The 21309-nt window shown below is 38.9% G+C and overlaps 3 protein-coding genes and 1 long non-coding RNA gene across 4 annotated transcripts in view; 2 read left to right on the top strand and 2 right to left on the bottom strand.

The window, feature by feature from the left end:
* The first annotated feature begins 6990 nt into the window (after positions 1-6990).
* rd3 (retinal degeneration 3, GUCY2D regulator) lies at positions 6991-11238 on the top strand. Its single transcript, XM_079642121.1, has 2 exons — positions 6991-7911; positions 10563-11238. Exons 1-2 carry the CDS (start codon positions 7622-7624, stop codon positions 10909-10911), a joined length of 639 nt encoding a protein of 212 aa, XP_079498247.1. The 5' UTR covers positions 6991-7621; the 3' UTR covers positions 10912-11238.
* A 325-nt stretch (positions 11239-11563) lies between these two features.
* LOC307014256 (uncharacterized protein) lies at positions 11564-15110 on the bottom strand. The gene is made up of 7 exons (XM_079642126.1): positions 14945-15110; positions 14533-14605; positions 14089-14241; positions 13855-13916; positions 13644-13733; positions 12710-12799; positions 11564-12618 (listed from the first exon to the last, which is right to left on the bottom strand). Exons 1-7 carry the CDS (start codon positions 14945-14947, stop codon positions 12568-12570), a joined length of 522 nt encoding a protein of 173 aa, XP_079498252.1. The 5' UTR covers positions 14948-15110; the 3' UTR covers positions 11564-12567.
* Positions 15111-15165: 55 nt separating this feature from the next.
* Positions 15166-21309, top strand: part of LOC307014257 — a 22386-nt gene continuing 16242 nt past the window's right edge. Inside the window, exons 1-3 of the long non-coding RNA XR_013801207.1 lie at positions 15166-15235; positions 18745-18902; positions 19474-19649. This is a non-coding gene — a long non-coding RNA (uncharacterized lncRNA). The remainder of the gene's footprint in view (positions 15236-18744; positions 18903-19473; positions 19650-21309) is intronic.
* LOC307014253 (ammonium transporter Rh type A-like) overlaps positions 17335-21309 on the bottom strand; it is a 10261-nt gene continuing 6286 nt past the window's right edge. The window contains exons 3-10 of the mRNA XM_079642120.1: positions 20226-20376; positions 19933-20080; positions 19444-19610; positions 19215-19352; positions 18728-18849; positions 18513-18586; positions 18324-18397; positions 17335-18013 (exon numbers count right to left, since the gene is read on the bottom strand). Of these exons, the coding sequence (XP_079498246.1) occupies positions 17951-18013; positions 18324-18397; positions 18513-18586; positions 18728-18849; positions 19215-19352; positions 19444-19610; positions 19933-20080; positions 20226-20376 (937 nt within the window). The 3' untranslated portion in view covers positions 17335-17950. The remainder of the gene's footprint in view (positions 18014-18323; positions 18398-18512; positions 18587-18727; positions 18850-19214; positions 19353-19443; positions 19611-19932; positions 20081-20225; positions 20377-21309) is intronic.

Genomic DNA, 21309 nt, shown 5'->3' with positions numbered 1-21309 from the left:
AATATGTGGAGTAGCATAAAATACTACAGTACAACTCTCAAGTACACTACTTAAATCCAATTTTCCAACACTTGTTTCAAGGGATTTCCTGTTGTTTGTTCAATCTAATGATCTTGAAATGCACACTGATCCTCCACCACTGTCTTTGTGTGTTTTTTGTGCTTAACAGTAACATCATGTGAGTGTTGCTAAGTTCACTTTAGTGAGGAGTGCAAAAAGCCTGACAGATGTATGTCTTTGTGTGTGTTTGTGGCTCTCAGTGAAGCAGCCTGACTCTCAAACAAAGCTCACATTCAGCGGAGTGTGCGTCCGTCCTGACACTTGACTGCTGGTTTCTTCCCTGAAGGAGTCAAATGGCTCAATTGTCTTTTAATGTCCGGCACAACAAGCACTAACAGTTTATGTGAGGTGAAGCGTATCCCTGATTCAGCCCACACTTTACTGCACATGTTTGTCTAACTTTCTCTGGCAGGTAGTCTCCTGAAGCCCCCTGCCCTCTGCTCCTTGTTGTTATGGTAGCTCGGTGAGGAATGTGTTCATGTTCGTGGATTAATATTTGTTCACGAGGTGTGGTGGCAAACCTTTTACATCTGGAGAAAGTCAAGTATGACTTCTTGAAACAAAAAGGTTCACTCTTAGGAGCTCCCTTTTTCTCCACCCCAAAACTGTACAACACCACCTGTGATGATATGCTATCCCAACAAACTGAGATGTTACAGCAGAGATACAAAATAACAATGAGAGGGAAAGCTCAAATGAAGCCTCTCTGCAGCTCAGATGGTGAGAAGCTTCCCTCTAGTGGTGTATTTGAGTGCTGACAACCTACTTTTAGCTATGTCAAACATTTCATTTGGGACTACAATCCATCATAAAATACAAAAATGAAGGCCAGCGCATAGAAATATGTATTGTTTATTTATTATTCAGTATTATGTATGTATACAGACACAGAGTCTAGAAGGGATTAGAAGTGAGTGAATAAAAAAAATGAATGAATGCCCTGAAAGTGTTATACTTCAAAATAAAAGCTGGGACACATTTTTATTTTTTTCTTTACCAGCGACAGATGGGAACATAAAGCATTATTTGGTGTTATCTTATAAAGTAAATACATTGACTTGAAATGACTTAAATTATCTGCAAATTATCTAATTTTTAAGCTATTAGGCCACATTGTAATTGTTACATTTTAAAAGTAATATTTAGCATAATTTGTTCTCAAATATCATCAGCCACATACCATGAGCATGATGTAGTTTGTTATTAGCATCAGTATTAGTGGTGTCATTTAGGATCATGTGAACAATCTGTTCTTCCCCCTGAGCCCTGCTGACTCACTGTCTATATACCACGAGTCATGATCTCCACTTGAAGATTACCAGCTTACCAGCTTCTGAGTTGTCTGTGCATAAAACATATCATAGGTGCAATAAAGTAACCTGTTAGTGCAGTTATCAAATGAACAACTTGACCTTTGATAACAGAAACAACAGCTTTACTAAAATCAGTCTATTTAACAGTTTAGCAGTCAATTTAATCAGAACAAATATCTGGCAAGAAAGGTAGGAAGGGCGATATCATAGCAATGTTAGATAAAACATTTCATACTTCAAATTACATTTTGAAGAAATACTAGCATTCTAGGCATTTGCTCTGTAGATGTGGGATCGATAACGTATGTTGGATAAGTTTGAAGCTCCAGTCTGCAGGTTACCTTATCATAAACAATGCAACATGTGGGTTAGGGTTATGGTATTATCCAAACTGCACTGACTGTATACCCCCTCTTTGTGCTAAGCTAAACAGCTTCATCATTTAAAATAAATTAGCATATTTGCCAATACAACTATGCAATTTCTGATTGGTTTGAATGCTTTTGACGCATAACCTTTTCTAACATCTTATGAAACAATGATTCAATCATGTTAAGGCTATCAACGAAAGAGTTTGTCATTTTTCTTTAAATGACAAACCGAAAACCCACTAATGCAGCAATCTCCGTCTCGTCAACACCAACACCTGGTGTGACTCACACTTGGTGTGTGTGTGTGACTCATGCAGAGCTCTCGTCATACGTCACACACACAGGTGTCTCTCCACCATTCACAGTACTGCTGAACTCCCCCAACCTCCCAGACAAGCAGCAGAGCCCGGGAGGGTTAAAATGTGTTTAATGGAGGGAATCACTTTAGAGGATTAACGCTGTCATCCGTCTGGATTATAGGGAGAGTTTACCTTCCCATGTGTCACCTTCAAATGAACGAGACACTCTGCCTTTACATGCCGCAGGCCTCACTGTCGCTCTCTGTGGTTATTCATTCATTAATTCAGATTATAAGCATGACACTATGACCCAGAACAAAAGCAGTGTTACTGTGCTTGTGCTAGTTTATTCCATGTACTTAATGTAAGTACTGTCTGAACTATAATGTGCTTCTTTCTTTAATATTTTAATATTTGTTTGTTTAATATTTTACTTTCATGTAATTTGGTAACACTATGACACCCTCATTAGGCATTCAAATCCGCCTATATCTATACAATTATAGTTTCTAAAATGCCTTTTCAACAATAGTTATAACAAATTATATAGACACATGCATTTCCAAACATTTGGTCTACCTACGCTGTAAAATGTATTATCTCTTCGATTTACACACGGCATCTATTGCACGTCTGTCCGTCCTGGGAGAGGGATCCCTCCTCTGTTGCTCTCCCTGAGGTTTCTCCCATTTTTCCCTTTAAACTGTGGGGTTTTCTCCGGAAGTTTTTCCTTGTACGATGTGAGGGTCCCAGGAACAGGGCCGTTTCTAGCTTTTTGGGGGCCCTATGCAAGATGCTGTTTGGGGGCCCTAGTTTTGACAGTTTTTTAAGTACAATGGGGGGGATTCCGAAGCCCTTTAAGATGATCTGTGGAGATGCATCAATCTGCTACACTTTAATAGGAAAACAGGCTAATTTCACGAAAACCAACCAATTGAAAATTACAAAAAATCATATTTAAAAGGTAAAAAATAAGGCTCCTCTATGTCAATAAATGCAAGAGGTGCAGCATTTTCTCAACAATGTTTAATTTACATTTTTCATCTTCCTCAGACGTCACTCATTGGCTGTCAATATATATACATACAGGGGTGCACATAACTTTCTCAGTGAGGTACTCAGATGAGTACCTGGAGTCAGTGTTTGGTACTCCAACTTCTGGCTCCACTCAGTTATTTGATGGAGCCCTCTGTATCGCGAACGTCAACGGGTGGGGGGTGGGCTAGAGGAGTACTTCGTGACCACAGAGCTTGAACGCTGTGATCTGCTGTTTTAGCGCGGTTCTCCAGTGAAGGGGGGGAGTCTCCCTCCGCAGCCGGTTGGCGTAGTTTCGGCACAATTCCGTTGTACAGACCGACGTTAACAGCTGCCCTGTCTGTGCACACAGAGACCAACTCTGTCGTCCGGTGATCTAACCGCCTTCTGGAAAAGCTTCACAAGTACGTCGGTACGCAAATGCGCTTCGTGACACAAGTGACGGTACGCATTTCAGATTGTTGCCGGGCATGCGTACCTGCGTACCAGTTATGTGCACCCCTGTGTATGTATATATATATATATATATATATATATATGTATATATATATATATATATACATATATATATATATATATATGTATATATATATATGCATTTTTTGTTTTCCTGCCCTAACTTTTATTTAATTTTTTCTCCTGTTTTCTTTATTTCTTTGTACTCCTTTATTTCTATATGTGTTTGACGCAATAATGCCGCTGTATTAGGATGATGCACGGGATGGCTACTTTCCACAAGCTATGCTTCAGCCCTCCCACTTCTACTAATTGTGTTCATCTTTGTGTGTATGAATTAAACTTTTTTTGTTTTTTGGATGAATAAAAAATAAATAAATACTTTCAGCTTGGGGGCCCCCGAGTGGCCGCGGGGGCCCTATGCCCCCGCATAGTCCGCCTATAGGAAGAAACGACCCTGCTAAGGACAGAGGGTGTCGTATTGTTTGTCATACTGATATTCTGTACAAACTGTGAAGTCCACTGAGACAAATGTAACATTTGTGATATTGGGCTATATAAATAAACATTGATTGATTGATTGATTGATTGATTGATTGATTGATTGATTGATTGATTGATTGATAACGCATTTAAACAAATGATTAATTAAGTAGTATTCTTCCTTGCAAGAATCACAATATATTATAAATGGCATAGTGCTTTTATATTATCGTTTTTATAATGCATTATAATGTGATTTATAAGTCATTTTAAATGGTATTTATTTGCTTTAGGTAACATGCATTACGATTAGTGCAATAGTGCAATAATAATATGATTACTAGTCACTCAGAGGCACATTGTTTGATTTTAAGTACAGTGAAAAAATATAATTGAAACAATAAAAACAACACGAAACAATTCATTAATTAGTTTACTACTGATATTGACAACATTTTGAAGGTTAATAACTGAAAGATGTATTATGATTATTTTTCCATAGATAAGATATATCCACATCTATGGATGCTTATAGCTATAATTATTCGGTGCTATGAGCAGATTCTAATGCATTATACTTCTGTTTATAATGCATTATATCAACAGTGCTACAGTCTTTTACTCAAGAACACAAACAATCAGTTGCAGCTCTTCATAAACCTCTCTGTTTCTCTGTGTAGACTGCTGTTGGTGTTTCTGCACTGACTTAATAGAGTTCATAGTTCAGACAGCATTTTATTTAACTGTACAACACTGAGGAGGAGGAGGAGGAGGAGGAGGAGGAAGAAGGTGGTGTTGTGGTGGATGTGTGACGAGGATTTCAAGGTTACAGTGAATGTGAGCAGATGGAAAGCTCTGCTCACACCTACACACACAGAATAAGCCAACAAACCATGAAATCCTCCTACACAACCACTGCACAATCTTCTCCATCTCACACACACACACGCACGCACGCACGCACGCACGCACACACACACACACACACACACACACACACACACACACACACACACACACACACACACACACTTCCACTTCCTCCTGCAATTAGCACATTTCCTCCTATAATTCATGCACGCCCGTTCTGGGCCAGTGGGGCTCATTATCTTTGTTAATTCACACAAGCTGACCTCTCGCACATTTTGCACGTTCTCCACTTAGCTACGCTGCCCACAACAAACAACACACTTTGATTTATCTCCCTTATTTCCATCCCTGCGCTCTGTACCCACTGTGTCCTCTTTATCTGCCTCTTCATCGCTCTCAGGCTCCCTCTCAGCTGATGGAGCTTATTGTGGACAAACAGGCTTAGGAGCATCACTATGGCAACGTCCAATCGTAAAAAAGCTACATAAGCACTTCATCACGGGCACTGATCCAAAGGCTCCCGTTGGAGATGGTGCCCTAAACCTCCTGCAACAAGTAAAGGCAGGCCAGAGAGGCTCATGGGAGGAGGAGGGGGTAGGAAGGGAGGAAGGGAGAGAGAGATAATGCTGTGGGACTGAGAGAAGACAGGATAAACAATTCCTCTTCTCGTCTCTCTGCTTTTCTTTCTTGTTTCCTCGGCATCCGGCCACACATCTGATGTCTGAGGACTTTTCTTTTTCTGTCTTTCAGTGATTCTGGTTCCTGTGGAGTCACGAGAAAAACTTCAGCAGAAGAAGAAGAGGTAAGAAAAGTGTTCATTCAGAGTAAACAGCAACACATTAAAACCAGATTCTGTGATGTTTAGACATATTCATATGCTTTTATCTTTTACAACTACGCATGTAAGAATACAATCAGTTGTGAAGCTGAACAGTAAAGGGATATTATTTGGAAGAAAGTTAAACATAAATGAAAATCTTGTGATTTATTTGTTATTAATAATAACAAAATAAATAAAAATAATATTAAGGAAATATGTCTGATTTGAATGAGGCTGGTTATCATAAGAGAGAAATATATCTCAGAAAAAGAGTTGCAAGGATTAAATCAATAAACAGATCATTAAGTATCTTTCCTTCATACTTCATAGATATTTTTGCTTTTAGACAAATATTTTTGCAAGGTTTTTGAACTGTTTTGTTCTCGGGGAAGTTGGATGTTCTTTTTTTTCTTGAATGTTTAATAGAAAAAATTGAATTGGCAGATCAATCAATAAAACAGAGTGACACATATTGATCATGTTTATTTATTGTATTATTTAAATAAGCAGTCGATAGTCTAATTGACGTGTTACCTATTTGAAAGGCTGTATTGGCTGCATGTGTGACTCCATTTTGAAGGGTTAGTCAGCTCAGAGGTGAAGGCTGTGACTAATCTCGCTCTGTGGCTCTTCACATGGTAATCAGCACCAAAACACCCACTACAGTGCAGCACACTCATCTAGCCTACTTACATATGATATGAATATAGATTCAATTGATTGTTTGAATAATGTTTGCTGATGGGTTTTCTTTCAATTGGTTATCATTATAGTGCTTATTATAGTCATGTCTACATTTAGATTCCTTATTGAAACCTCTTTTTACTCTGAATAAATGCCTCACAACACCTGCATCAGAGGCCTCTCTTGTTGTGTGTTTGTACTTTTGTTCAAAAGAAATGCACACAAAAGACTGCTTATTAAATTGAATTGACAAGCGTCTGTGCGGGGGAGGATAAGACACCTGCAGAACAAAGAGCTGGTAGACAGGGGATGTTGTCTTTTGGGAATTTTGTCTAGGTGCTGAATTAGTATTGAGATGTCGTTATATAAATGATGCCAAATAATTCAAACATGACTTTAATTCTAACAGTTCAACTTTACTGCAAGAGCTGAAACTTAATATTGTTTGTCTTATTGGTTACAAAGAGTTCAATTACCGTGCAACCTTTTTCAATAGGTATAATTGTCAACTCAATACGTTAAAAACAAACAGCCAATCTTCTTATGTAGGCCTACATATTTTTTTTTAAACACACAGATTCAGTCTGCTTTCTTTTCTTCAATTTCCTGTCACACAGCCTTGAATTTAATCAGTCAGAAGTCTTTTATTCATCTCATAGCGGGAACATGTACAATGTTACAAGAGACAGTGCAGACAAAAGGCAACATTGAATAAAGTAGAGGCAAACACACACTAATAAAAAATACTTACTTACTTTCAAAATAGTGAAAGAAGCTTTAAAGTAATGAGGTATCAGGAGCTGAGCTGCAGTATGAGGAAAAATACGTTTTTTTTTTTTTAACATTAAAGAATGTAAACATGTCACAGTAGAGACACACAATACGCATATGAAACGGAAAATTAGAACGTTCTCTTTAGATTCAAGATTCAAAAACGTTATTGTCATGTGCACAATACAGTGTAGATGTGGCATTGAAAATCCTAAATTGCTCCTCCAACAATGCAAAAATAAATATATTGTATAAAAACAATGATAGTGCAAAAAGAAAGAGGAAATAGAATAGTGCAAGATTGGCTTGCAAGACCAATGTGCAAGTAATGCAGATGAAAAATAAATACATTGTAAGATGTAAACAGACAAAAGGTTGTTTCTGTCATTTGATTTGAGGTCAAATCTCATAATTTGTGGTTGTGTCCCTCCCATTAGGGGTCTGTGCAGCAGGAGGGCCATGAGCTCCTGGTTCAGCTGGAACGAGCCGTACAGCCGGACCCCCCGGCGGGACATGGAGGAGGTGGTCAGCGACACCCTGATGCTGGAGTTCAACTGGCAGCTGAAGGAGGCGGAGAGGCATCAGAGGGAGCGGGACAACGAGTACCGGCGGCTGCAGAGTGGCGTGGACTACAGCTGGCTGGCCAACACGCCCCGCTGCTCCTTCAACGTCAGCCCTGGGGAGAGCTTCGGCCTGGAGGAGCTCTGCTGCAGGGTGCCCCCCCCCTACTGCGGCCTGGTCATACTCAAGTAAGGAGGCACAACTGTAGCTTCATTATTATAACAGGGTGGCCAACTCATAACTAAGAAAAATAACTAAGAAATATCAGGATTCATTTTAGCTGAAGCTGTCATCCAAAGTTACTTGAATACAGTTTAAAGGTCACCTATTATGCAAAATCCACTTTTCCATGTCTCTTCTACATCAACATGTGTCTCCTCTGTGTAAAGAGATTCTGAAAGTTTCAGGAAAAAAGATTCTCTCTTTTTGTCCTGATCCATTTATATAACCTGTCTGAAAAGGAGCTGATCAGATTTTGGCCACTTTATGATGTCATAAAGATTTTTTATAACATAACATAACGTCAATATATTATTTAACTTTTATGTCAGTTTTTTTGACACATACATTTTTGTCCACTATTATTACATCAGAGCGTTTCTTAAGGGTTTTCTTGTGGCTTGAATCCAAACCGTCCACTAAAATATATGAAACTTCTCTGTGGTCCCTCAAATGAGTCATTTATTTTTTTATATCTCTGTTCTATAATTTGCAACAAAGATGTCCTGAGCTTGTAGGAGCATCTGTTCACAGAAAGCTGCCGAGTCCCAGGTGTCTTGTTAGAGGTCGGCAGGTTTTTGGGAAGCAGATTTACTGTGAGTGAGCAGCGAGGTGCTAAACGCTGAGTGGAAGTGTCACACACACACACACACACACACACACACACACACACACACACACACACACACACACACACACACACACACACACCAACACACACACACACACACACACCCACCCACACCCACACCCAGTGAACGTGTGCGTGTGATTTTAATTACTGCACAGGGGAGTCCTCTGTTAAAGTAATTAACCAAACGCTTTCTCTGACACTACATGAGTTACAGGGTTTTCCCAAATGCTATCCTGTCCTTAAAACCTCTCACTCTGTATCTGGAATCAACTTCCACAAAGTACACACATAAGTTGATGATAGTATTTTAAATAATAAGAAATGAGAGATTAAGAATGGGAGAGGATCAATTAAGAACAAAGTGGGAGGGTTATAGGGATTTTGGCTGAAAGCTTTCTCTTATTCTGAGAAGTTTTTATTGTGCTCTTCTTCTGCAGAAAATAAATAATGGTCAAAAACTATTCGTAGGAATTAAGTTAAAAGCTCCAGGAAAAGCTAGTAATTGGACCTTAAATACAGCTTGAACTCAGCTATACTGATGTGCCTGATGCTGTAGAGATGGCTTATATTTCCAAGTAAAAGCAGGAATGCAACTTTGAGTAATATATTAAAAAGATTAAAAAATTGCAACAAAGATTTGTAGGCTCATCGTTGTTTGCTGATGACCTTTCATGGTCAATCAATACGTTCGATCTAGTCTATTCTAAAGTTAATCCTCTACTTAAGGTCAAACGGTCTATTATCCAGAGACTGACAGCAGGTTTTAGTCCTGTGTCTTCTATGTTGACATTAAATATAATCAATTAAATCATACCTTTGTGCAATGTTTACCTGCCATTGGTAGCATTGTAATGATTCACTTTAAAGTATAATAACTCTGAAAGCGTCTTCAGAGCTAACATTAGTACACAGTACAGCAGGCCAATCATCAGTTAACCTGAAGCACTTTCTGGACAGCAAGTCCAAAGACAGCCGTCTATTTAAAGGCTTGTTATGGCTCAGGAGAAGAGGGGGAGGAGTAATTGGGTGAGTGTGCTGGTCACTCAGGTGGGGGTGATGACTGGGATCCAGGTTGCCTTTTACAACATTTGCCATCATTTGAATCATCTTGAGGTTCTTTCTTCAATTCACCTGCAGTGGTTTATTCTGCTAGAAATGAAACAGATCTTTAAAATATATTGATATTCAAGACCTTGTTGTCGTGTATTGTCTTCATGTTGATGTTCTATCCTTTTAACAGAACATATAAGAAGACTACATTGTGCTGATACTGCTTCACTTTTCTATTCTAACATTTTCAACCCTGGACTTTTATCATTCGGTATAGGCTTCTATTAGTTTTACTTTCCAGGAAGCGAGAGGGTGGAGAGTAAAACCAGATTGAATGTATATGGGGTTCCTAAATTAATTAAATGGGATTACTTAACCCTGATTATCACCTGTCCAGAGATGTTGTAACAGGGCTTTAGTCCTGCTTTTAGGCCTCTGCTCGATGAAATGCACCAAAACGTTTTTCAGTTTGCATCCATTGTTGATTGCAGCTACCCACGGCCGTGTCAGTTAGTTCATGTGGATATGGATTGAGAGGGACTGATTTTTATTAGATGGATTTGTGCTTTTTATACTTTCTCTACTTCTGATCAAATAATTTACAGCTTTTGTCGTCTGCCAATCAGTTGAGAAAAAAAGATTTAGCAAGGTTAACTTAACAAGGCTGAACAATGATAGTTTACTCTTTGTTTCAACTCTGATCATACTGATGTATATCTGCGAGTGCGATTCAAATTGTGTTTGGTTGCACCTTTTAACACAAACAGTAATGTGCAACATCTTGAATAGTACTTCACTGTAGAAAGGTCAGGGAAAAAACTCGATGTTCAGGTGCTGTTGAGTTCTAGTTTTACACACAACAGTCTATTATAGGTAACATTAAACTGACAATTTGACCCTCCATCAACCAGCAGCGTGTGTTTTTGTCCTGCCCAGGTTCAGGGAGGCCATGCAGGCCAATGAGCCCGACGTGCAGGAGGTGTCCGGCCTGTTTCGCTCCGTCCTCCTGGAGACTCTGGACGAACTGAAGGAGGAGCAGGAGGCGCAGCGGCTCTCCAACCAGTGGAACAACAAGCGCGCCGTGAGCATGTCCCTCATGAACTTCAGGTCCCGCATCAAGATCAACCCGTTCGGCAGCACCATGGGCCTGACCACCTCCGTGACCGACGGGACGGGGCTGAGCGACCTGAAGACGGTGTCCGAGGACGTGGAGCGAGCGCAGAGGACGTGGAGCATGCCTGACTTCAGACACAAAGGAGGCAGCAGCAGCAGTAAGGTCGTCTGAGGCGCTCACAGGACAGTGGTGGAGGTGGGACGCTTCAGTGGGACAGATGTTCACTTTGCACCAAGCGATGCAGGATAATTCCCACAATGCTCCCTGTCTTTGCAGTATGACACCAATCACCATTTCACCAACTCACACATTAAAGAGCAGGTGTTTTTCTCAGATTCTCTGCATTTCACTTGAAACCGTTTTAACTCAGTGTAAAATAATCAGCTCCTACAGTGATGCGTTTTATATTTAGTATAAATTGAGAGCTATTTCGTGCAGGCCTATATGTATTCAATTTCAATGTCATTTAAAGGCTTTCTTGTCTCATACATGTTTCAGGAGCTTATTCAAAATGTTGTTTTATGCCACACGACACTAAATGGCTGCAGAGGTGAATGGTCCGTTCTGTCCGAATGTATGTTGCTTGAGATTTCTGTATGAATTGAATGTACATAACAAATGAATGCTAAAAGTCAATGCTCATCATTAACGTCATTCAGAGGCTGAGTCATGCTCTCCCTTTACAGACTGCTCACTGGTTTCTTCCCCAACAGCACTCAAAGACTCGGCACAATCATTCATCATTCAAGGTCAGCAAACTGAAAGCTTTTCTTCTGTTCTTCACCTGCAACAGGGCTTCAAATAAAAAGACTCAAATAAATGATCACTAAGTGTTACTAAAAAGTGAAATCTTTCCAGCCGTTTATTGCCGTTTCTTTTCTGTTTGTCACGCATCAAAATTCAACAGTACACAATAGGTTTACTCCATCTTCCAATCAAAGCTTCCACCTGTATTGATACAGGAGGACTAGCAGAGGGGTCGTAGTATTTTATATTTCAATTTAATAAATGTCTGAAAAATATTCATGACAGAATATGGGGGTAATGAGGAAGACAGTAATACTAAAACAGTTACCATCAAACCACAGGATCAATTCTCCAATCATTTTTAAACAAAATGTACATATGAAATATCAGTGAACACTGATAACACTTTGGCTCACACAGCCAACATTTATTTGGAAACATAACGGTTTTAATATCTACAGAAATTAATATATGTGTGGGCAATCCTACATGTGGTAATGTGGACATGAGTCAGGAAGTTAAAACAAACCTTTTAAAAGGGGAAGTTGAAACGTTTATAATCCGGGGTGCAGAGTTGAAAAGTGAGCTTACCAGACCTGTGTAGCCTACTCCTCATCACTAGCATAGCATTCCACAATTTCCAGCCAAACTGTCGGCAGGAGAGTTGCATTGTGGGTAATGTAGGTGTCTATTTAGACAAGGAAGAGAAATGCGAGAAATAAAAAAGACAATATCTCTGGTCCATTAAGAGAGCGACCATGTTTTCGGAAAGGTAATGCTAAATCGGAGGTGACCAAAGCTTGGTTACAGACACCATTTTGGATGACACTGCTAAACATAAAACACTTTTCATATCACAAAAAGCTATCAGACTAAGCTGAAGGATTGGCCACCTGGGAAGTGCCCTGTGAAAAAGGAAGCTAAGGGGTCTTCACATTCGCCCTGTCAGGCTCGCTGCTGCAAGTCGTACTCATCGTTTCTTTCTCAGAGAACTCTTCATTGTTGTTCTCCAAATTGCCGTTTCCTGAGTTCTGCAGAGGTTTCCGAGCCCGAGCACCACGACTACCGTCCATAGGGCCATCACACGGTCGAGTTCAAGAAGTCCAGAAGTTCAGCTCGATTTTTATCTTGCTTCATTTCAACAACAAAAAAGTTTAAAATCAGTTCACAAACTATCAAGAAACACTCGATCACTTACTTGACAGTGAAAAGTAGAGATTACCTGTTTGTCTTTCTTTGTCTTCTTTACTTTCATCTTGATCTTCTTCCCTGAAATCATGCTGTACTTGCCCTTTTTTTTGTCTTTCAAGTACTGAAAGGAAAAGAAATGTAAGTTTAAGGGTATTAGATTGCAAAAGTAATGACAAAACTACGTAGCCTGTGAGAGCAAATGTCACTAGCTATAACAGGGTATAAGCAGGAATCCTGAAGTCAAATGTAATACCTGTTAAGACCTTTTTTAAGACCTCATCGCCACTTCGAGTTTCAACCGGTTACCTTGGCGACACACTTTACCTCACATTCACTATATACAGTATTGATTGTCCTTCCTCCTTATCTTCCAACCATTTGGACGCAAACTTACATTTCCCCATAACGATGTTGTTTAACAACCGGCGTGCGATCCAACGGGATGCCATAAATAAACTCCACAGAATCACACTACACACCTACGCAATGATTACATTCAGGCACACTGTAGAATACAACCTCTTTGGACAATTTATATACTTATTGAAAACAAGCTACAAAATGTAATACCTTGGAAAATACCGTTTAATACTTTTTAATAGCCTTCATTTTCGCTAAATAGATTTATCGACTTTTAATACTTTTTAAGACCCCGCGGACACCCTGTATAAGAAGATCATAGGTTAGAGTTAGAAAAACTTGCAAAACAAGAAAAAAAAACACTGTCCAATTAATTTTTTTTCAGGTATACAGAAAATAGAATAAGATCTTATGGGGTTTGGTGAGATTTGGAGCATGTTTGGGAAAAAAACTTGTCTAGGTGGACTTGATTTGAGTTTATTTTAAATTAGAGGATGTCCAATTGAAAATGGTGCAACTTCCTTACCATCTAAAATAATGTGCAAAGCCATACATATTTTTTGGGGACACAGGAAGAAAATGATGGGACCTTTACGGGCAGTTACCTTGGATATTTGAACAGGTCCCGCGCTTTCTTCTTCTTTTATTTTCTTGTCTTTTTTACGTTTGTGTCGCTTCTCTTTCTTTGCTTTCTGCTGCAGGATAGACAATACGTTGGATTTAAGTCAGAGTCATGGTCAGTTATAAAACACCTCAGTCACTTTTCAATTAAACCGGTTGTCAGTTTTATAAATGAGATCAAATGTCAAAGATTACTTTTTTGGGTTTTTTCTCCTTTTTCCTTTTCTTAGTCTGCTTTCTGGATTTACTACGGGAGTCTAAAATCAACAAAACACATTGAAATGATAAATGAATATTAGTACAGTTATTATGATAACATAGATTTAACATGTAAATTAACAAAGCACACAGTTCATAAAAACAATTCAACACAAAAAAAACAGACACAGATTCCTGCATGTGTTGCAGACTTTGAAGATGAAATCTTACCGCTGCTGCTAGAGCTACTCCGACTGTTGCTGGATGAGTGTGATGAACCTGATGAAGAAGAGGATGATGAGGATGAAGATGAGGATGATGAACTGGAAGAAGATGAGGAGGACGATCTACTGCGGCTGCGTTTACGCTTAGTTTTTTCCCGACCTGAATAAAAAAGACAGAAAGATTGAAAAACTAGTAACCCAAATACTTTGTGGATGATCAACCAACTGTGACATGATGCACCAATGAGATTATTAAGATGATTAATCATAATACTAACTACACAGATTTTCAAATAAAAGTCAATAGATATTTCAATCCTAAATAATGCTTGTGAAGGAAATTAGGCTTCTTTAAAATACAGGTTGTTAAGCTTGGTTCATGTAAAAGAGAATCCCAGAGTACAGGACCCTAATGATTTTGAATATAATTATTATTATTAAGCGGTCATGCCTGTGCTCCTTGATCTCCTCCGTTCATCTGTTCTGGAGCTCGAGCTGGACACCCTGGACTCCGTTCTCGTTGACTGGAAAAAAAAGACAAATACTTATGAAAAGTGTATTTCATTGTGATTGAGGTCATGATGTGACAGGAGACAGATTTATCATATTGAACTCCGATCAGCGTTTCCGGAAGAAGGCTCTAACTTACTAAGTAACACAATGCAGAGTTCTAACTAACCGTCTAGAATATACAACCCTGAAAAATAAAACTAGGTAAGACACTTCTGTTCACGGACTCAACACATGTTTAGTTATTTAATGTCCTTTCTGTTGTGCTAAACCGGGCTACTATGCTAAAGCTAAAATGCGCTTTGAGCTATTTAATAATCTAATGTTGGGGAGAAATGAGGTTCTATACTCACCATGGCGGAAGCAGAATACAGTTACTATATCAGGGATATATGTACTGCCACTATAACCGCTGTAAAAAAGGGTAGAAATATACATTTAGTTGCCAGAACCTTTCGTAATTTAGCATTAGCCAGCACTCTTAGGAGACATTTTGTAACCCATAATGCACCGCTGCTCGTACGTTCAAAACATGGGAGCGTAAACGCCCGAGAGCAGAACAGCGCCCCCCAGTGGCGAGGAGAGGAACAGCACCAGCACGTAACTGGTAACTGTTTTAGTATTACTGTCTTCCTGAAAAACAGGTGAGTTGTAATTTAACTAACATAACGTATTTCTAATTAGGACTTTCAATTTGTAGCTGCTTACATATAAACTAAGAACTACAGATGACGAAATTCAAATACCATGCTTCTTCACTTTATATAGTAACGTATTATAATGATTTACATTACAGCTGTTTCTTTATTATGCTAACTTTAACGTTACATCTAGCTTAGCTTAGCTGAATAGAAAGTTGCGCAATATCAAACAAAGCATCTTGTAAAATTACAATATATATTCGAAATGTTCGGAATTTGTTTTTGAGTTTCAAATTCATGGTATGTGTGTTTTCAGTGTCTACCCTAATTGATATACATATGGTGGGCTAAAAGCTAAAATCCTGCTAACGCTTAAAGTAGCCTAAGTTTATCATGGTGTCCAACGGATAAATAAATGACCTTTTGAATGACACAACACTTTAAGTCTATGCACAAAACCAATATAATTTTCAATATCCAGTCTAATTTGCAAATATTAGTAAGCATTAGGCATTTCAAAAATATAATAAATGTGTCTAGTGTGAAAAACATCTGATTACTGATATGTGTGTCATGAATTTATTTTACTATAAATATTTTAATGGAAGATTATTTGATTCATAGATTATTTTCGTGTGACCCACTGATTTCAAATCAATGCAGCATTGTATTATTGACTACACGGGAGAAGTAGGACTCACTTCTATGGATTATAGTCCACTTTTTAATTTATGCAAATACCTTAATGAAAATGTCATATCCATAAATATTTGCAAGTTTACTTCCACAAAAACACTGGTATTGTACAAAACCATATTTATTATGACAGTATTAGTATATTATACAAATAAGAGCACATGCTCACTTTATACAAATACAAAATGTGATGTCTTTCAGTGTTCTGGGCATCATACATAGTTTGACAAACCAAAATATTGATTAACACTGCTGTATGTGTAGTCAGTTTTATCTAGCCCTGCAGTTATTTATTTAAAATGATTCCAACAGTAACTCACCGCAAGAAAAACAGAAGAAAAGAATATAGCTGAACACCCGACATTGTAAAAAAGTGTATTCATCTTCACATTTGCACCTTGTTTTAATGTCAGACTTTTTTATTTTTAATGTGTAAGTTCCTGTTGAATTATTTTAAAGGCATCTGAAAAATATTCAGTACCAGCAATAATGTATGAAAATAAATACACACTACAGTGTTTCCCCTAGGATGGAGTCATAGCAGCGGTGCTAAGGCACGTGGGCCCAGCATAATGTGAGCGCGGAGCGCGTGGAATTTTTTAGTGTGTGCGCGTGCGAAGTGCGCCCCGCCAATTTGTTTCTATGTGTCAGCACAAGAAAGGCTCTTGAGGCCTAGTACCAGGGCCGGTTCTAGACAATTTGCTGCCCTAGGTGAGATTTTAGGCGACATTTTATGTGTAAAGAATAAATGAAAAATCTCTACAAAATACAAATACACTGCAAAAACAGAAACGTATTGACATAGGTAATAGACGTCAAAATGGCTTCAAATGTATTCAGTATTGTATGAACATGTTTGAATTGGGGGGTGGACATCACATCCTCTCGGGGGGTCCGGAGGTATGCACCCCCGGGAAGATTTTTTTTGGAACATTTTACAGTAAAATGCTTCAATCTGGTGCACTTTGAGCACACAATTACTAGAGACCTGATCTAGGGGGTACAACTCTAAAACGCCCATATGAAAAAGATCGGTTTACATTTTAATAATCAAATAAGTATGTGAACATAACCAATAACCTACCATAGCCAATAACAAATAAATGTAGCTTATTTTATTTTTGTTGTTCATTCATATCTTATTTTACCTAGTTAACCTAGCGCCCACCGTACAGGGCAAATTAAATGTGTAACCGGGGTGAAAAGGGTGTTACATTTACTTAATTATGAATGTTGTTACATCAAGGCCGAACATTTGGATGAGCACCAACGGTCAAAAATGTTTTGTCCCTCCCAGAGCTACCAGCGCAGCGCCCCCCAGATCTGGCGCCCTAGGCGACCGCCTGTGTGGCCTATGCCAGTAACACAAATACTAAAAATCTACATAACAAACAATCAAAAATGAAAAAGGGTTGCCATTTATTATTATTTAAAAAAAAAAAGTTTTAAAAGAAAACGTTTTTTATTTTTTATTTTTTGGGTACCTGGCTGGCTCCCCCTAGCAGCGGCGCTCATATTTCAGCAGCGGCGCTGCGCCGCCACTATTTGTATATAGGGGAAACACTGCACTATACTAATATCTTTAAAAAAAACATGCTTTTGATGATATAAAATGAAATCAACAAAGAGCTTATGGAAGTGTATCAGCAGTGAATGAGGTGGTCCACTGTGGTTTTAAAATCAGTGTGAAAGAAATCCCTGAAGTTCCCTGTTTCAAATTATTGAAATGTGTTGTCTTAGTGTCAATGGGATTAACCAAATATTTATGTCAAAAAAATTTTGAAAGTTCAAAATATTGTGTAAAAGGTTCACTGCTTAATCTCATTACAATTTTGAACTCACACTACTGGAAATATCTTTGCTCATAAAACAGTTTCAAATTGACTTGTGTCGGTTCGTAGAGCATATCGTCAAATTTCTTGAATGCATGTAATCACATTCATATAATTGGCAAATTGACGTCTGTTGACATAGTGTATTGATCCTTCTTAGTTTCTAGCTCAGGGGACAGAAAGCAGATTTTTAAACCTCTGCTTTGTTCTTCGAGTGATCGGCGTGAGCCAAGCTCTCCTCCTCAGCAGGAACCTGGAAAACATCAAGTCCAAATTATTTTTATGGAGCATATTGAAAGAAACCTAACTATTGTCTTATATACTTTACCACCTGGGTGTCATATACTAGCAGAGGCTAAAGCAAGCAGTACCAGATGGATGGAATTAATACAGGAAGAACTGTTTTCCATGAATCAAAACATGTCGGTCCGATAAACACATTATGAGGATACAATGCATCTAATTTAATAACTTAAACAAATATTAGGATACTGCCACCTTTACTTGTGATGCTTGACATTCAGACACAACAGATATTATGTATGAGGAGTGGGATTCCTTACCTCCCAGTAAAGAGAGTCATCGTAGCAGTTCTGGTCCGGAGGCTGGCCCCAGAATGGCAGCTTCATTATTAAACCTTGAAAAAGAAAATGAATGGTTTGATCACTCAGGCTTTTTGCTAGATCATAACAACCTTGCCCTCATGAATGAAAGTGTTCTGTCACATCTCACGTTTCATCTCCTCCACCTACCTGTAAATGCACCTCCAACCAAAGCGAACCCTAGGGACGAAGCCAAGGCTGCAGCTTGCATGGCAGCATTACCTCTGAAGAGGAGGAGGAAGGGAGACAGCTGCCATTTAACTGGATCATAACATTACTTCAAAACTACAATATAGTCACATGTTAATAATATATATATTCTTATTGGTATATGAAGGATTAGTGGTGAGTGAAATGGTCCTTACCCCTCTTTCTTCCCCAGAGCCACAGCCACGATGCCAGCCAACCCGCCCAGGATGCCGGGCATGCCGTGCAGATTGTGGACCCCGCAGGTGTCCTGGATGCCCAGGTGGGACGACAGGATGGGCTGCAGAGGGGAACAGATCTCTTGTTGAATACAAAGGAGTGTGTTTTTGGAAGGTGAAGTATTCTGATTTAAATGAAAGGGCATGAGCTTTCATCATATAGAAAAAAATATAGGATTCCATCAAGAAATCGATAAATCTTGACAATCAAAGAAAAATTGTATTGTTTTGTTAAATATCAAGTGCTTTGCAATGAGTATATTTATTATCTTTTAGTCTAGCTATTAGTTTCTTAATTTTTCTGGACTAACTCAATAACAATACATTAAATAAAAAGCCCATCACAGCACAACAAACATATCTTTGGTTTACACCATCAATTCAAAATCTGCATTTTTTTCTTGCTTGGCTTTTACTCTCCACTCACAGTGAGGTACTTGAAGCCCAGGGTAGAGACGATGCCAGCCACAAATCCAATCAGCATGGCCACAAATGGCCCGATGTTCATGTCCGCACATGTTCCCACGGCAACGCCACCAGCCAAAGTGGCGTTCTGAATGTGCACCTGTAGTACAGAAAGATGTAAAAACAAGTTTATAACTACATTTATTTTGACTTCTTGAATTGTAATATTGTAGAAATCAGAGTTATCTGACCATGTCCAGTTTTCCTTTGTGCTCAACCAGGCTGGAGACGGCGTACGCAGAGAGCACACAGGCGGCCAGGGAGAGGTACGTGTTGATCACGGCTGTGAGCTGAGCGTAGCCCGGGTCAGCGATGGCCGAGTTAATACTGGGCCAGAACATCCAAAGGAAGACGGTTCCTGTAGACGAGTGGGATAAAGAAACTGCATTTATATCAGGTACTCTTACAAGGAGGAAGGAACTTTCGTAGGAACGTAAGGAACTTTCAAATGAATTATTCTCTGCGTTTGATACACATCTGAGGTCAGCTTTCATTCATCAGTTTTTGCTGCAATGTTATTTGTGTCCACTAGGTGGCATACGTCATTTATGTGCAGGAGGCCAGTGATGAAGCAGTGAGAGAAAATTAGAGCCACATAAAACACATCACTATCGTAAACAAACGACTCTATTAAATTAGTTTGTGTAAAGCGCAAGATGCAAAGTGTAAGTGGCTCTTACCAATCATAGCAAACATATCAGAGTGATAAACAGATCCCTCGTTGTCATGTCCGTTTCTAAGACCAGGTCGGTACAGTACGCGAGCCACTGCCAGGCCAAAGTAGGCTCCATAAGTGTGGATGATCATGGATGCTCCAACATCATTAGCCTGTGGAAGAAAGGTTGATAAAGTTAAACACAATCCAGTTCACACAGTGAATGTTGCTTGTTGTTATAATGTAGGAATGAGTGCTATGGTTTGCTCATGTAGTTCAAACACACATGTATGTGTCATTGTGTCATTGTGTACTTACTCCGAGGACTTCTGCCACTAGATGCTCATTGATGGAGAAGATGGTGATCTCCAGAATGGTCATGATGAGGAGCTGCACAGGGCTGGTTTTACCCAGAACGGCTCCAAAAGAGATCAGAACTGTAGCTGTGCTGAAGTCTGCGTTGATTATTCTGCAGAATGGACAACACAACAAGTCTTTAGTCAAGATTAACTTGTTGGAAAAGTGATTAGTTGGGGTTATTTTGGCTTATAGTGTCATTTTCATGTTGGGGTGTGAGATCAATTTGAATCATTATTCAAATTTCTTCTGAAAAATACATTTTTAATGATAAAGTCATTATTGTTTTTGTCAATCTTTACCAATCAAAATGTTTTGCTTTTTAGTCTGTTCATACATACTGAAGGCCATACATCTCTGCAGGATCATTATATACTTTATAAAACTGCTTATATACGATAAATATCCACAGACCAACAAAGTTAAACCTTTATCAGTTACAGAATCATAATCGCTTGCGTAATGATCTATTTAGCAGCTAATTAGTTTGTGATCTATATAATCTGCATCAAATGTTAATAATGGGGTTAACTGGCAGGACCGGCCCTAGACTTTTGGGGGCCCTAAGCGAGCTTTGGCTTGGAGGCCCCCCTCACTCTAGCGCGTTCACACTACACACAACACAGAACCAACTTTTGTCTTAGCATAAGCACACATATTGTATAAATAAGCATGTAAACACCGTGGACCTAACCTACTCTAGGGGGGTCCTCACCTTCTCTAGGGTGGTCCGGGGGCATGCTCCCCCGGGAAGATTTTATTTTTTAAATATTGAAGTTAAAAGCATCAATCCGGTGCACTTTGAGAGCAAAATTAAGAGATCTATGGGTACATCTCTCAACACCCATATGAAACAGAACTGTAAACAGATTTTTCTTTATGGATATTTTACAAATCACTTAAACTGTATTCTTGTTTTGTCATATAGTATTTCATAACTGTTTATCATTTATTCTCTCTGGCTGTCCAACTCATAATGTTCACATAGAAACTAGCTGTCAATAGGAATATCATTCAGAAGAATGATAATTTCTTGCAAAAATCT

The sequence above is a fragment of the Notothenia rossii genome (assembly GCF_949606895.1).
Source record: "Notothenia rossii genome assembly, chromosome: 8".
In the NCBI taxonomy this organism is placed as follows: Eukaryota; Metazoa; Chordata; class Actinopteri; order Perciformes; family Nototheniidae; genus Notothenia; species Notothenia rossii.
The sequence above is the reverse complement of the archived record's forward strand: the minus strand, read 5'-3'. Positions and strand labels throughout refer to the sequence as shown.